The 14,328-nt window shown below is 30.8% G+C and overlaps 4 protein-coding genes across 5 annotated transcripts; 1 reads left to right on the forward strand and 3 right to left on the reverse strand.

Annotated features, from left to right (window-relative positions):
* Positions 1-89: 89 nt before the first annotated feature.
* On the forward strand, positions 90-4,446 carry LOC132913030 (protein FAM161A-like). Of its 2 annotated transcripts, XM_060970934.1 has the most exons (9): positions 90-514; positions 815-1,371; positions 1,445-1,642; positions 1,722-1,886; positions 2,503-2,724; positions 2,789-3,052; positions 3,140-3,262; positions 3,381-3,525; positions 3,680-4,446. In XM_060970934.1, exons 2-9 carry the CDS (start codon positions 818-820, stop codon positions 4,127-4,129), a joined length of 2,121 nt encoding a protein of 706 aa, XP_060826917.1. In that variant the 5' UTR covers positions 90-514; positions 815-817; the 3' UTR covers positions 4,130-4,446. The 2 variants fall into 2 exon arrangements, with proteins under 2 accessions (XP_060826917.1, XP_060826918.1); XM_060970935.1 differs by lacking the exon at positions 90-514 and having other exon boundaries at positions 705-1,371.
* On the reverse strand, positions 4,440-9,334 carry LOC132912855 (uncharacterized). The gene is made up of 9 exons (XM_060970632.1): positions 9,098-9,334; positions 8,250-8,690; positions 7,456-8,165; positions 6,657-6,833; positions 6,355-6,523; positions 5,713-5,888; positions 5,315-5,624; positions 4,971-5,242; positions 4,440-4,886 (listed from the first exon to the last, which is right to left on the reverse strand). The coding sequence occupies exons 1-9, from the start codon at positions 9,153-9,155 to the stop codon at positions 4,539-4,541; spliced, it is 2,661 nt and encodes an 886-aa protein (XP_060826615.1). The 5' UTR covers positions 9,156-9,334; the 3' UTR covers positions 4,440-4,538.
* A 1,703-nt stretch (positions 9,335-11,037) lies between these two features.
* LOC132912856 (splicing regulator SDE2) lies at positions 11,038-11,801 on the reverse strand. Its single transcript, XM_060970633.1, has 2 exons — positions 11,697-11,801; positions 11,038-11,595 (listed from the first exon to the last, which is right to left on the reverse strand). The coding sequence occupies exons 1-2, from the start codon at positions 11,799-11,801 to the stop codon at positions 11,038-11,040; spliced, it is 663 nt and encodes a 220-aa protein (XP_060826616.1).
* On the reverse strand, positions 11,463-13,689 carry LOC132912616 (ataxin-7-like protein 3). The gene is made up of 3 exons (XM_060970181.1): positions 13,205-13,689; positions 11,697-13,013; positions 11,463-11,595 (listed from the first exon to the last, which is right to left on the reverse strand). The coding sequence occupies exons 1-2, from the start codon at positions 13,419-13,421 to the stop codon at positions 12,241-12,243; spliced, it is 990 nt and encodes a 329-aa protein (XP_060826164.1). The 5' UTR covers positions 13,422-13,689; the 3' UTR covers positions 11,463-11,595; positions 11,697-12,240.
* Positions 13,690-14,328: the final 639 nt, after the last annotated feature.

The following is a 14,328-nucleotide window of genomic DNA, read 5'->3' on the forward strand; positions in this document are numbered from 1 at the left end:
TTTTAAATGATAATTTTTTCTAATATAGTATAACGTTTGAAATGTATATGAATGAATTCTTTGAAATTCGTATAAAATGAAACTCGTATAATTCAGAATATGTGTGATTGTAATTTATATAATTGTAATTATTAATATATTCATACAGCAACTTGAATTATTTCTATAAACAATAAATTACTTATTTTTTCCAATTTAAATGTTAATACGTTTAATTTTATTAATTTATAACTAATTATTGTAAAAAGATCTTTATTAGTGTAGCATTTTATTCACCATGGTGATGAATATAACGAGGTTATATTGATCTTCCTTAGGAGTTGTTATGTGAAGCGATTAGAACCTTATAAAGTAAAGATCCAGACTCAAATTTCAGGAAATTTAATAAATGTATTATATAATAAATACAAATTAATAATATATACAATTAAATTATAATTTTTTATTTCTGATTTATAAACCTATCTATAGTTTATAAATAAATATTGTTAATATTCCATAATAAAATTCAAAGGTAAGTATTAAGGTTTATTTATGTGTCTGTGTGTGTGTTTGTAGAAATGATTTATAATAATTTATCTTAAATATATATAATAATTTGTATTATAAGTTATATTAATTCATTCATTCAAATATTAAAATTAAAGTTAAATAATAAAATTGAATTTTTGAATACAACTAGTATACATTTAAAATATGTTTTGTTCAATGTTAGAGAAAGAAATTGATAAATAAGTAATCATATATTAAATAAAATTTATTAATTTTGACTGAAAACATATATATAATAGTACAAATTTATTTGATGCAATAGGCAATGACAGAGCACAGAGGTACATCTTTTTACAATTCTTGTATAAAAGTTCCAGTAGATCCTTACAGCGGACAACCAATTCCTTCTTATAAACGCATTGGATCTAAAAAAGACAAAGAAGATAATAATCTTTATAATAAACATAAAATAAATCTTATGAAAGATGATCAACTTATTAGTGAATCTGGAACATCAAGTCCTACAGAAATTATGGACAACTTTTTAGAATTTTTGGACAGTATACCAAACTATGATCAAGTTTATCATTTATCAAATGAGCAGTTTAAGCAAAAAGTTGATTACTTAAGAAGGAAACAAAAATTATTATTGAAAAATTTACAAAATTCACTGATCGATCATGAAAATGTAAATGTGCCTAAATTTTCTGTACCTAAATATAATAAAAAATTAAAGATTAAAAGTAAGAATGATATTAATGATTTAATATTAAATGGCAAAAAGTGTTACTTAGAAGAATCTCGAACTCCTAGTCCTTTACTTTTTCTTTCTAGTAAATTTAATGAACTCTCAGAAGAGCAAGATCTTTTGACAAATAGGTATATATAATTATGTAGAAGCAAATTTCTTGTATCTTATTAAGGCTGTAATTATTGATATTTTTAAATGTAGTAGAAGATATGAAGGAAATGGAACAGTATGTAAGAAAAAGATATATTTGAATAATAAAAATTGGAGCACATGGAATAAATTAAGTAACAATGATAATATTGAAAGTGATACAGACAGTATAGAAACAAGAAGTTTGCCTGCCAATATTGCAAAGGAATGGCACCCTACCGTACCTAAGCCATTTAGTTTTACTGTACGGTGAGGAACTATATTTTCTGTAACAACAAATTAAACATTTATTCGCATGAAGTTAATAATATGCTACTATATGCTTTAGAGAAGAAGCAGGAAAGTATATGCCACATACTGGAATGGAGGAACAAAAATGCAAAAATTTAAAAAGTAATAAGAAAAGTCCGCGTAGAAAACGACGTGTGAGACCAATTCCGCTAACGTCAAAAATTCCACTTTATGACAAATTATTAGCTAAAAAGGAAGAACGGTTTGTGTTTGTTTATATCTTTCATATATAATAATACTTTTCGTTTTTATCAATATACAGGATGGTCTATCTAACTTATCACTTGCAATATCTCACTTGTTTTCGATAATATTTAGAAATGTTTCAGGTATATAAGAGAGACATAATTTGATATGATTAGTTTTTTCATAGGTGAATGCGTAGAGGACATATGAAGGTCATCGATATTTTTTAAATGGAATGACATATTTTTTAATACATTAATCAATTCAATTGAACATTCGCTACAAAAAAATATACATCTATGTATGTTTAAAAGTTCGTTCGTTTAGTTTAGGAGATATTTTAATGTTTATTTTGTAAAAGCTGTTGTATGAGAAACAAGAAAAACAAATACAAAAGTACCACTTTACATTCTTCCTCGTCTTTCGTTTCATTTAAAGAAAAAGTTGATCTTCACATGATCTTTACACGCCTACGTGGAGAATAACTAATAACATTAGAATATATCTCTCTTGAAGGCATTGAAATTTTATTTGAAATATTTTCCAATATAATTCATAGTATCGAATATATTTCGGCTTCAATTCTATGTATAGTAATAAATCTATAGTTATCACGAGTATTTATCTTTTAGGAGTCGTATAATCCGTGAAGAAAGTGCGTTAAATTTAATGTCTCAGGTACGTCCTTTTAGGCTCGAATGTGATCGTCGAGCTTGGCGATTTTTAGCAAGATCTAGCCCAGAAATTCGTAGCAAAAGCGTTAACACGAATACGAAGTTTAAGGCTAAACCAGTACCAAAGAATCTTTTCAGCACAGAAATATACGACCGTATGCTTGAAGACGAATATTACAGGTCAATACAGTATATACAGTTCTCGTCCTATATTCGATTAACTAAAAAGCAGCACAATTTTCAGGCAGTTACAAAAACAGTTAAGAGCAGCGCAATTAATGAAGTCATCGTCTTTACCGCCGTCAATGGCTAGACGAGAACGCGTTAAATCTGCGTGCACACGTTTACAGAACACAGTTAAAAATTGCAACGAAGACGTTAAGGATAAGAATGTTTCGAAATTGCCAGATAATAATTTAATGCCACTAGAAACACATAAACCAACGATGTCTATTTTGCCAATACGAGGAAATAATTTAGCAGCAATTTTAAGATGTCAAGTATCACGGTATAATATATAATATAACAAATACATATGTGTCTTTGATTTATATTACAAGGGAAGAAAATGATTGCACTTGTATTTATATTATAGAGAAAAATTGGAACGTGAAATAAAGGAAAAAATGGAGGAAAGACGTCGAGAACAAACAGCAAAAATTAGACAATCTTTGATTGGACGTAATCCAGTATGGCGAGCTCTGAGATCTGCTGCGAGGTGCGATTTTTTTAAATAAATTGTTATTTGCTTGTTTTCTTCAGTGGGGTGTTGTGCAATAATAAAGATTAGAAATTACTCTTCATATTGTTATGACTACATAAATTTCAATTGTAAGGCACGAGCACGAAAGAGATCTTAGTATTCGAACTTTACTTCGTCGCGATGAAGCGCGTGAACAAGAGGAACGTCATCGATTACAGATGGAAATGATGTTGGATCGCGTAACACAAATACCAACACTTTTTGAACGTCATTCTCAGGTGCATAAAATTTATTTTTTTTTTTTTTTTTTTTTGGAAGGAGAGAGAGTTTAAGATAAACTACTGTCACTATTATTATTACTACTATTATTGCTAATAATAATAATAATAATAAATATCAAGGAAGTAATCACTTATGGGAATATTCTTGTAGAGTTATCAGTCGTTGACACAAGGACAACAGAATGTTAGTTGTTCAAAAATGTTGCAACAAAAGAAAAAGAAAAAGCAATATAGACAAGCATTGAATACTGTGAATTCGTACATAAATTACGAAAACATATCTAGATCGGATTCCGGATCCTCAACTGGTTCGTCGCATACTTCCTTATCAGCGAGTCAGTCTTTAAATTCATCTAATACGTCTATATCGCAATCATCTGAAAAGTCCGTAACTAAATCTCAAGTTTCACTTTCGAAAAAAAAAGGAGATCGTAGTCAATTGAAAGTCTCTATAAATGAAACCGCTGAGCTGATCGAAGATAAAAATAAAAGCGATAAATTATGTGATAATGAATGTTTAATCTCTAACGATGATCGCAATGAAAACGCGACACGGAGCAACAAATATAATGCAGAGAGAAGGTTATCAGATGTTCATTAAGCAATATCACAACTATTAATTGGAATTAATTGTAATCAGATAGTGACTGAAAACCTTAAAGCGATTACATACATATATAATATAAGAGGAACATGCACGGGAAACATGTGTTTTTTCCTTATCTTTATATTTCTTCACGTATTTTACACTATATTTAAACAAAAAATAAAATCCATAAAAATTTATTTCAATGTTAGTAGGAAACAAATTGAAACGGTACGAACTATACGATACAAATAATTAGATTTATGTACAATCTTAATATAATATTTATAGCAGAAAAAGAATTTATAAATAAAGCGCTTTGAAATTAAAAATATCAGATTAATTTTTATTCGATGTTTAAAAAGTCTATAAATTCTTAATTTTAAAAATATTAACAACAGTTTCAATATTATGTGTGCATATTTTATGCCCTCATAGTATCTAAAATCCAATCTAGGTAATACACAATCTTTGTATAAACTCCAGGTATTCCTGTCGTACCACACATACGAGGTCCAAAGCTGACAACTCCATATTGAATGAATTTTAAATTATGGCTATAATTTCCTGGAGCCTGAAGTGGCCCACCGCTATCTCCCGAACAAGAATCCATACCGCTTTTACCGCTCGCGCACATTTGCTTGTGCCAAATTCGCGCTTGTCTTTCATACATTTCTGCACATTTATTCGTGGATATTAGTTGTAACTGAACCTGCAGCAATTCCGGACTCTGTGGTCCACGTTCAGTTGCGCCCCAACCCGTTACTATTACCTATCGTAAAACATAAAAATCATCAGTATCTACGATTAGAAAAAAGAAAAGTGACATGAAAAAGTGCTTTACTATCGTATTTACTTTTTTTCTAGTCAAAGTTGCAGCTGATCCGATTGGCATACAAATAGGCCGCACATTTTGTGGTCTAAAATCAGCGTCCTGATTCAGTCGCAGCAAACCAATGTCATTTTGTAGTCTCGCTCTTGTATATCGTGGATGAAAGTGCGTACTTTCTATACCGATGTCTTGATATCTTTCAGCGCAAACGATTTCGATACCGTCTTCGTCTTTGTCACAATCACGCTCGGTATTTAAATTATGCTCTCCTAGTCGTACTCCGATTAATGTAAAATCTAAGATATTGATTCCGAATAAAATATTGAACCAAATAAATTCATCAGTAATACATTTTACGATCGACTTACCATTCGGTAGCGTTGTAACACAATGAGCAGCGGTGAGTACATATCGTTTACTGATTAACGATCCTCCGCATTTGAATTCTGGGATTTGTTTCCCAGTATTGTAGGCGAGCAGTACCATCCATGGAAAATCAAATATGCGTGTTCTGTTGCCACCAAAAATCTTTTCTTGCGATACTGGGCCGCACAAATTATGATCCAGTAATGGTAAATTCGGATGATTCGTGACGTCTGGGGGATCAGGAATAAACAACGGATTTTCTGTTGTGGTTGTGGTTGTTGTTGTAGTTGTGGATTCAGTCATTAACGAATGCTAAAATTGTAATATTTTGTCGTAACGCGTTTCATTTTATATCAGAAGAGCACAAATGTTGATCATAATGATTACATAAAATGTTTACCTGTTCGCAACACACTTTGGGATCTTTATTTTCAAATCCGCATTGTAAACTGATCAGATAATCATAAATATCCTTTGACGATGGTTTTTGTTGTTTAAGAATCTCTACAATTGGTTGACAACTGTGTATATTGATGCAAACACCAGTTTTATTCAGTGGCGTGGTACATATATCTCCTATAAAAAAAAATTCGTCGTTTACAGAAGTGGATTGCTCGGATTAGGTTCAAAGTATGAGTAGTGTTATTAATACTACGAAAGAAGAAACGTCGCGTGTCGTTAGTATTCAGAGTAACGTTTCATACGTGTATCTCTCTCCAGTTGTTGTATACGGTACTGATCACAATCACAAATAAAATGCAAGTGAGATATTACGCGCGTGATATGTTAGTAGAAGCTTGTTATACGTATATCAATCGAACAAAATGTTTACTTTTCAGCGATAACGCCTATATAAATTATTTCTTTTTTCGCAATAACCACTTAATATATTAATTTTCATTGAACAAAAATGTAAAAGAATAAGAGTAGTTTTGTATGGAGATAAATCTGTAACATGATTGTTAATCTGCTTGACAATAATTAGTAATCGTATGAGGATTATTGCTATATTGCGAGTAAGTATTTAGGAAATCTCACTCACGCGCACTGACTCCGCATAAAACCAAAATTCCGATTAAAAGTAAATGACTAATCATGTCGATTTCGAAGCTATCGACAAAGCTATCTTTTTCTTTTTCTTGAAACAAGTTTGAAGATTTATATTTTTTTAACTCAGGTAATATTCGGTAACAAATTCTTTCTCGTTTCCTTTACTTGTTCCGCTTCTTCCAATTGAAAGCAAGAAACAACGATATTTAGAAAAATAATAAAGTCGTACTTGAAATCTTTCAAACCAGCAACGAAGCGGACAAACCAGTTTCAAAAACTGTTTACTTTTATTACTTTTGCAGAGCATGGACTCGCGCGAAGAGTCTTCAGCATACTAACTGCTGCCATCTGCTGAGTTCGATGAGCTTTTCGATTGGAAAAAATACCTAGAGGGAAGGGGTTACAAGGAAAATGTTCTCGACTAATAGGAACGTTGTATTGAATCGACATATATCTATTTGCTTTATTGACCTATTGATAATTTTATAATCAAGTAAAGCATCGAAATAAAAATTTTAAAATAATATTTTCTTCTTATATATTTGCTGATGTTGAAATCACATATATGTATATATATATATAATGTATTTCTGAGAATAAGTTTCATCATTCTGAGTTTGTGGGTTGGCTTATTAAGACAATTCAGGGATTTCCAATTCTAACATTCAACGTTTTACGTCATACAGGAGACGATAAGTTTCGCAGTAGACGAATCATGTTTTTAATAATTTCCGCATATTGTTTTGAAAATAACATGCACTTTGTTTATTAAGGAAAAATATAAAAATAATTGTACACGTATATTTTGCATGATAGTTTGTATGACCTAGAGAATCGATAACCTCTGAAACCGATAATAATAAAGTTATTAGTTATTGATGTAACGTAACCCTATCACTAGAGAATAAAAATAATTTTCTTTCATAAAATCAAGAGCGTAATAACGTATGTCTTTTTTCATATTATTTAACAAATGGTATATATTATATATCTTTTAATTCACTTTCCTTTCATCGTTGCGCGTGCGCATTTACAATTTTACACGTATAAAGATTAGATGGAGATTGGACGAATAATTTCAATATAGATATCAAGGTCTCATTTTGCTGAGTATCCAGGGTACAAAATCAATTACTCTAGTGTAAACGCCAGGCCATCCAGGCATACCGCAAGGTGATGGTCCAAAGGAAACAACACCAACAGCTGCCCATCTAGCGCTGCCATTGCGATCTCGTTCTACAGCCATTAAAGATCCACCAGAATCTCCTCTACACGAATCTTTACCCTTTTGTCCACCGGCACAAATCTGTCCGTAACCCAACGCCACTCCTGCGTTTCCATAAGTCATCCGGCATTGTACTTCGTCGACTATAGGCAACGTAAGTTTTAGTTTTATGTTCGACGATGAACCGTTCTCTGTTTTTCCCCAGCCGGCAACAGATAGCCTTTGTCCGAGAGAAGCATTTGGTGGCAGACAAATAGGTTTTATGTAATTGGTAAACGTAACATCACGGGACAATCTTAGCAGAGCGATATCATATTTCTGATCTCTTGATCGTGGTCGATAATTCTCATGAGCAATTTGTTCTTCGACTTCAACCGACACGGTTTCGTCCGCGCAAATTTCGCTCTTTTCATCGTCTTTAATGCAATCAGGATTGGTATCAGTATTATATTCGCCTAAACGGACACTTTGCAGTCGCCATGTACTTGGTATATCTTTCCCTTTGACACAATGAGCTGCCGTTAGAACGTAACGCTGACTTATAAGGACTCCACCGCAAGCTGTATATATTCCATTTACTGAAAAATATAATTTTATGTTAATTATTTTCCATGTTTACGTTAACTACTTTTCGAGCATCCTATCTGTTTTTAACTTCTTACATGTAAGGTATTCCAAGAGGGTCATCCATGGATATTCGTCGAGTCCTGCGCGTTCTCCACCGACGATCCTTTGAGTTAAATCTTTGCCGCAATCAGCAGGAAGCAAAGGATTGTTAAAAATATCGTATTGTAGATTTTCATTGTTGGTATTTTCATTGTTGGTATTTTGTTGCCCAGAATTCGAATATATTCTCGAGTTATCTTCGACACGAGATTCATTGCTCCGAGTTGGTGTATTGATATTTTCGTTTTGTATAGGGCAACATACTCGAGGGTTGTCGGGACTATCAAAACCGCACTGTATTTGTCTTAATACATTTATTGTTTGTGGTGTAAGGGGTCGTGTTTGAAGAATATTCAGTATTTGTGGACATTGGCGTAATCCGATGCACTGACCGGATACACCATAAAGTGACGCACAATTCGATTGTCCTTGAAATTCTAAAAGAAAGAGTTGCCTTCAATATATGAGAAAAAAATAATTATTATCGGTTTATGCTTGCAGTAGATTGATCATGAGAATATAAATTTGTCATAAACTGGTATTTTATTCGTTATATTCGTTGAAATTAAAATACTGTGATGATTCGTTCTGTAACATTGTAATTTCATGCTATTCAAAGAAACACAACACATTGACCAATTATAAATAATCTGTAATGATTACTATTCTTTGACTATTGTTCAATTTGTCGTTATTGATTTTTAAATTTAACATTATAAAAACCGTCTTTAGAGCATATTGAAGAAATAAAAGCTTTATAACGAAAAAAGAAAACTAATTCTAATCAATTAAATGTATGACTAATGTGTTACAAAATTGTTTAAAAAGACAATTAATAACTTACGAGCGTCTGCAACAAGAATTATCGCTTGCAAGATGCCGAAAGCAAATAACTTAATCATTTTAACGCATAAAATGATAACAGTTGTTGAGAAAAACCAAAGTATTAGATTTCACGTACAGTTTTTGAATTATTGTGGCTTTGATATGTACTTCACGCGCGTTTCAGAAAGTGACATCCATCGCGTTCGAGTTGAAGATGCCAACTATATAGTAAATGGTATGTCTACAGCCATGGTCAACTGCTTCTCCCACTATTTTAATATCTATCGAGTATAATTATTTTTCCTTCTTTTTATTCCTTTACGAAACAATAACTTTCTCAGGCTTCAAATGATTAAAAATGTCTTTTGCGATTTCAATTATTAGTTTAATTTAAATTTTCAAACACAAATTTTTTATGCTTAATCGAAAAGACATAAATAAATTATAAAAAATTTAGTCAAATATGGCCTTAGAGGGAGAGAGAGGCAGAGAGAGGGAGAGAGAGAGAGAGAGAGAGAGAGACAGGTAGAGAGGAACACGTTTGTATTTAATTTTAAGCGGTTAATTAATTTGTATATTATGTACATTTATAGATATAAAATGGATGTATTTTAGTAACAATGTGTAAATCGTTATACACATATAAGTGCACTTATGTGTATATATATATCTTATGTACAATCGACATTATGACAACAGTATATTTTTCCTTATGCAGCACTATAAATAGGAGCGAAAAGCAATACATATACCGAAGATTGAGACCTGAAATATATCTTTTATTTCTTTGATACGAGGAATCTTGTATTGAACAAAAGAATATCGGCTCCGATGTTCTTTAGTTTCGTTTGTACACAAAATTTTGAATCTTATATAACGATGTAATTAAATACATAAAATTTTGGAACGAAAAAGATTGAAAATGGCTGTGAAACATAATATTTGTACATTATCATTGCCTACGTTAACGGATACAGCGTCCATTAAGAAAGAAAAAGTTCGGAAAAATGTGAGATTTATTTACAAAACATCTAGTTTCTTATCTTTTAAATATATTTTAAACAGCTAAATGGAATAAATCGATAATAATTACATATTTTCAGCATATTTCGAACAAAAGGTGTAAATCTTATTACGTTTGCCTGGGTGCTCTGATGCATACAATAGATAAGCAAATTAAAGACAAATATACTGAAAATAATTATCTATATTTAATTGGATCAAGATACATAAAAGATCTTTATAAATGGCTACAACATTACAAATACAATAAAGTACTTGTAAATGACTTTCTAAAGTCGCTTATTACATCAGTAGCTTTATTCGCAATAGGTGTAAAACTGACTAACGAATTAGTTGCATGGAGGATACTTTAATCTATAGTAAAGGAGTTTTAAAAAAACGTCAACAAAGTTATCCTATATCTATAAATTTGAAACATTAAGCTTATATTTGTACAATATAACATTTAAAATATGTGTATACGAATTAATTTTATTCCTATATTCTAGTCAATATATGAGCCTTTCAGCAGCTAAATTGATCAACTCCACAATTTGTTAATTTCATTACCTAAATACATGATCTATTACGTATATAAGTACATGATAATGCAATTTATAAGAAACAATTGTCTTACTTCTATAAGTTCATTTATAAGAAGAATGACAGTACACGATGGTAAATTCTAATATCAACTTAAAGAGCAATATTTGTAATATCATGAATATTTTTCTGATATATACAGAGTTTATCAATGTAGCCTCTGAACAAGTAATATAATTTAACGCTATAAGAATTACATTACTTTATCATATCGAACAAAAATATCAAATAATTTTAGTATACACGAGAAGTTCTATATAAATAATTTAAATCGCTTATTAATAACTTATAGTACTAAAAACGTATTTTAATTTATAAGCTCTTCAGCCATATTTAGTTTTCTTGCTTATGTTACTATTTATTATTTCTATTATCTTTTGCTTCAGAATCTTTATTACCTTCGTCATCTTCATCAGAACTATCTAATTCATCTGAATCAATATCAAGATCTAACAAAATTTTCTTTTTATTTGGTTTTAGTTCTGTGTCACATTTTCTTTTTATTCCAGAAGTAGCAACTTTAAAACCTTCTTCAACTGCATTTCCAACTCTTTCTGTAAGAACCAATCTTTCGTGTTCGTAAGATTTATCTTTAAATTCGTGTCTAGGTTCAGTGCAAAGTCTTTCTAATTTTTTCTTTTTACGTTCTGCTGCTTCTTCTTCTCGTTTTCCTTGTTTCTCGATCCAAGCTTTTAGTCTTTTTTCTTCGTTGATATCACGAAGTCTGCGTCCACTTAAATCTCTACAAGCTTCACGATTTGTAGTTTTTTCGATTTGCGCTCCAATTGCTCGTAGCATGGAACCAAATCCTCCTTTCCCGCCAAACAATCGCGGTATAATAGAAATATAACCATCATAGCAAGTGACATTTTCATCCACGAGTCTCCCATTATATATGATGTAAAAGTTTTCCTGCAACAAATTTGACTAATCATTATTAAAATTCCTTTTCGATGTTAAACAAATTATTTTAAGGTTAGATCAACTAATTATACTAAGTAACGTATACATACTGCTAATCCTTTGATTTGCTCATGTAGTTCATAAATTTTCAAAGGAGTATTGGTAGTAAGAATCTGCTTCATTCCAGAAGCGGTACTTAACTGAATATTTAACATATTTATTTTGTAACGCAACTTAAAATTGTTTATTGTTCTACTGAAACACTTACAGTAGCTTGGCGTCAATTGAGTAATTCTTAATGAAAAATAGCGTACGTCAGTACCTATAACCATGAATTAAGTAGTAATATAGGTAATACAACTCACATTCCAGATATTTCAAACGTGGCGCCCCCTGGTATCAAAATAACGAAACATTTAACAAAATTGAAGCATTATATTATATGCATATGTATTGGTTACAAATTATGCACGTATGCACGTATTTAAATTACAAGTTTTTGAAATCTAACAAACATTTAATAGAATTAATAGATATTTTTGTGATGCATAATATATTCTTAAAGCTTTATACAAAGCATAGGAACATTATTGTTACATAACTTTCCCTGTCAGAAAATTCATTAAATTGAAAAATGAATTAAACAAACTAATTTTAATCTCCTTGTGAAATGGGCGAGCCGCGATCGCGTTTGGAACCTTTGCCTTTTCCTTTTGATTTTGTTTCTCGTTTTCTACTTATTGAAGATGTAGATGTGGTAGATGTAGAATCCGCTGGACTCGAGTGACTTGATCCCTCACGATCCCAACGCGCTAATGCTTCCCTTAAATTTTGTCCATCTCCTTCTTCGTAAGTATCTACATCTACATGAAGATTATCTTGACTAGGTTGTATATTGTTTCCAGATTCCAAATTTGCTCTCATTTCTTTCCTTTGATCTTCTGTATGTTGTGGACACCGCATAGATCTTGTACATAACTTTTTTGTATGCTCTGATATTACTCCACAAATTTGTGTTAATAAAATCCTTTTATCTTCCAAAGACATATTTTCATAATTTGATGGAGAATTCTCATTACTGCTATGAATATGTTCACCTACAGTTTCACCATTCCTTTGACTACTTTTTTGTTGCTTTGTTCTTTTTATACCATTACGATCTTTCCTACGTTTACGCTTATCATTATTTAAGCTCCAATCAACATCATCATCATCATCGCTTATAACACCACTGAAGTTACTGAGATCTTTTGAATTATTTGCTATGCGTCTTGATGCAATTCTTGAACTATTTCGTCCCATGCCCATACATTTCTCTAAATGAGTTGCAAAACGACAAGCTGCGACTCCTCTATCACAATTTGGACAATTGCATTCTTGAGATTTTTTGACAGGATGTTGTCCAAAAACATCCAATCCTGGAGAATCTTTAAAACATTTTACAATTAGATAAATTATATAAAAACAATAATCATTGTAAAAATAGCTACTTTAACATACTTTAATGTACTTAAAAGTATTTGTCAAATATAAACATTTTGATAGTAAATAAACATAACCTGATTACTGAAGTCTAGTTATTGATATCCTTAATAATATTTCTTTACCATTTACTCACCTACAATAGCATAAGATTCATCATCAGGTATGCCTTCTTCGACATCAGAACTACCAGTTTTTGTAGTTCGATGTACATCGAAAACAAATCCCATTAGAACTTCATCCAAGAGGTCGTCATAAATTTCTTTAGTCGCACCTTCCACATTCTCGCTTTTACTCATAAATTCCAGAAATCGTCTGTTTAATTCTTGAATTCTTTCTTCAGTCACGGACATTTTAAGTGTCGAGTAATCATACAATACAATCTCGTTCTGTTTACAGTGCTATGGTGACAGCTCCGCTTCGTAACGCGTGTATGTATTTCTTAGTTTTCGCTTAGGATGCGCTAATCGAATTGAAAATCTTCAAGTTAAATATAATGATTGGTTTATTGTTATTAATGTGCGTATTTTTTCAACGAAGAAATTATTTCTCGACAATTAAACGATGTATAAAAACTTACTGCAATTCCTGAATTGTGACTGGCATGAGATATAAGCATGGATATATATATATATATATATATAGTATAGTAGTCTATATATGCGAAATGAAAGCCTATGGAATCATTTCTTACCTGCATTATCTACGGATCGTTTCATCAAAACTTCACTCTAAATTTTTGTTAAAAATGTACGTATGTAATTATAATTAGTGATATTAAGGTTGAGAAAACAATTTGTGGTAATACTACAACTCATTTGTTACTTTTTTATCATACTCAATATTATCGATTCACTATCTAATCGTAAACATGGATGATCCTCGAGGTAAAACAGTCTCTTGTTTCTTATTTCAAGAGCATTATATGTATATTTAGTTTTCTTTCTCATGGATAAATATTTCTTTAAATTTAAATTTAGAGTTTGACTCTTATTCATTTATCCTAATAATAAAATTAATAATTTGTATATTTTCTGATTGCTTTTTATTTAAGAATATTAGAGAACGATGTAGGAAAAGAGAAATATAAGTATACTTATGTATATGATAATACGTAATTCAATAGTTGCAATAATAGAGATAAGGATTTATTCTTAGTCAATAGAAATAGTATTTTGTTGCAAATTTATACGTTCAATAATAATTAGGTATAAGTAAAAGTATTAAAAACTTTCATAGTAATATACATATGTATGTCAA

This window comes from Bombus pascuorum, chromosome 12 (genome assembly GCF_905332965.1).
Source record: "Bombus pascuorum chromosome 12, iyBomPasc1.1, whole genome shotgun sequence".
NCBI lineage: Eukaryota > Metazoa > Arthropoda > Insecta > Hymenoptera > Apidae > Bombus > Bombus pascuorum.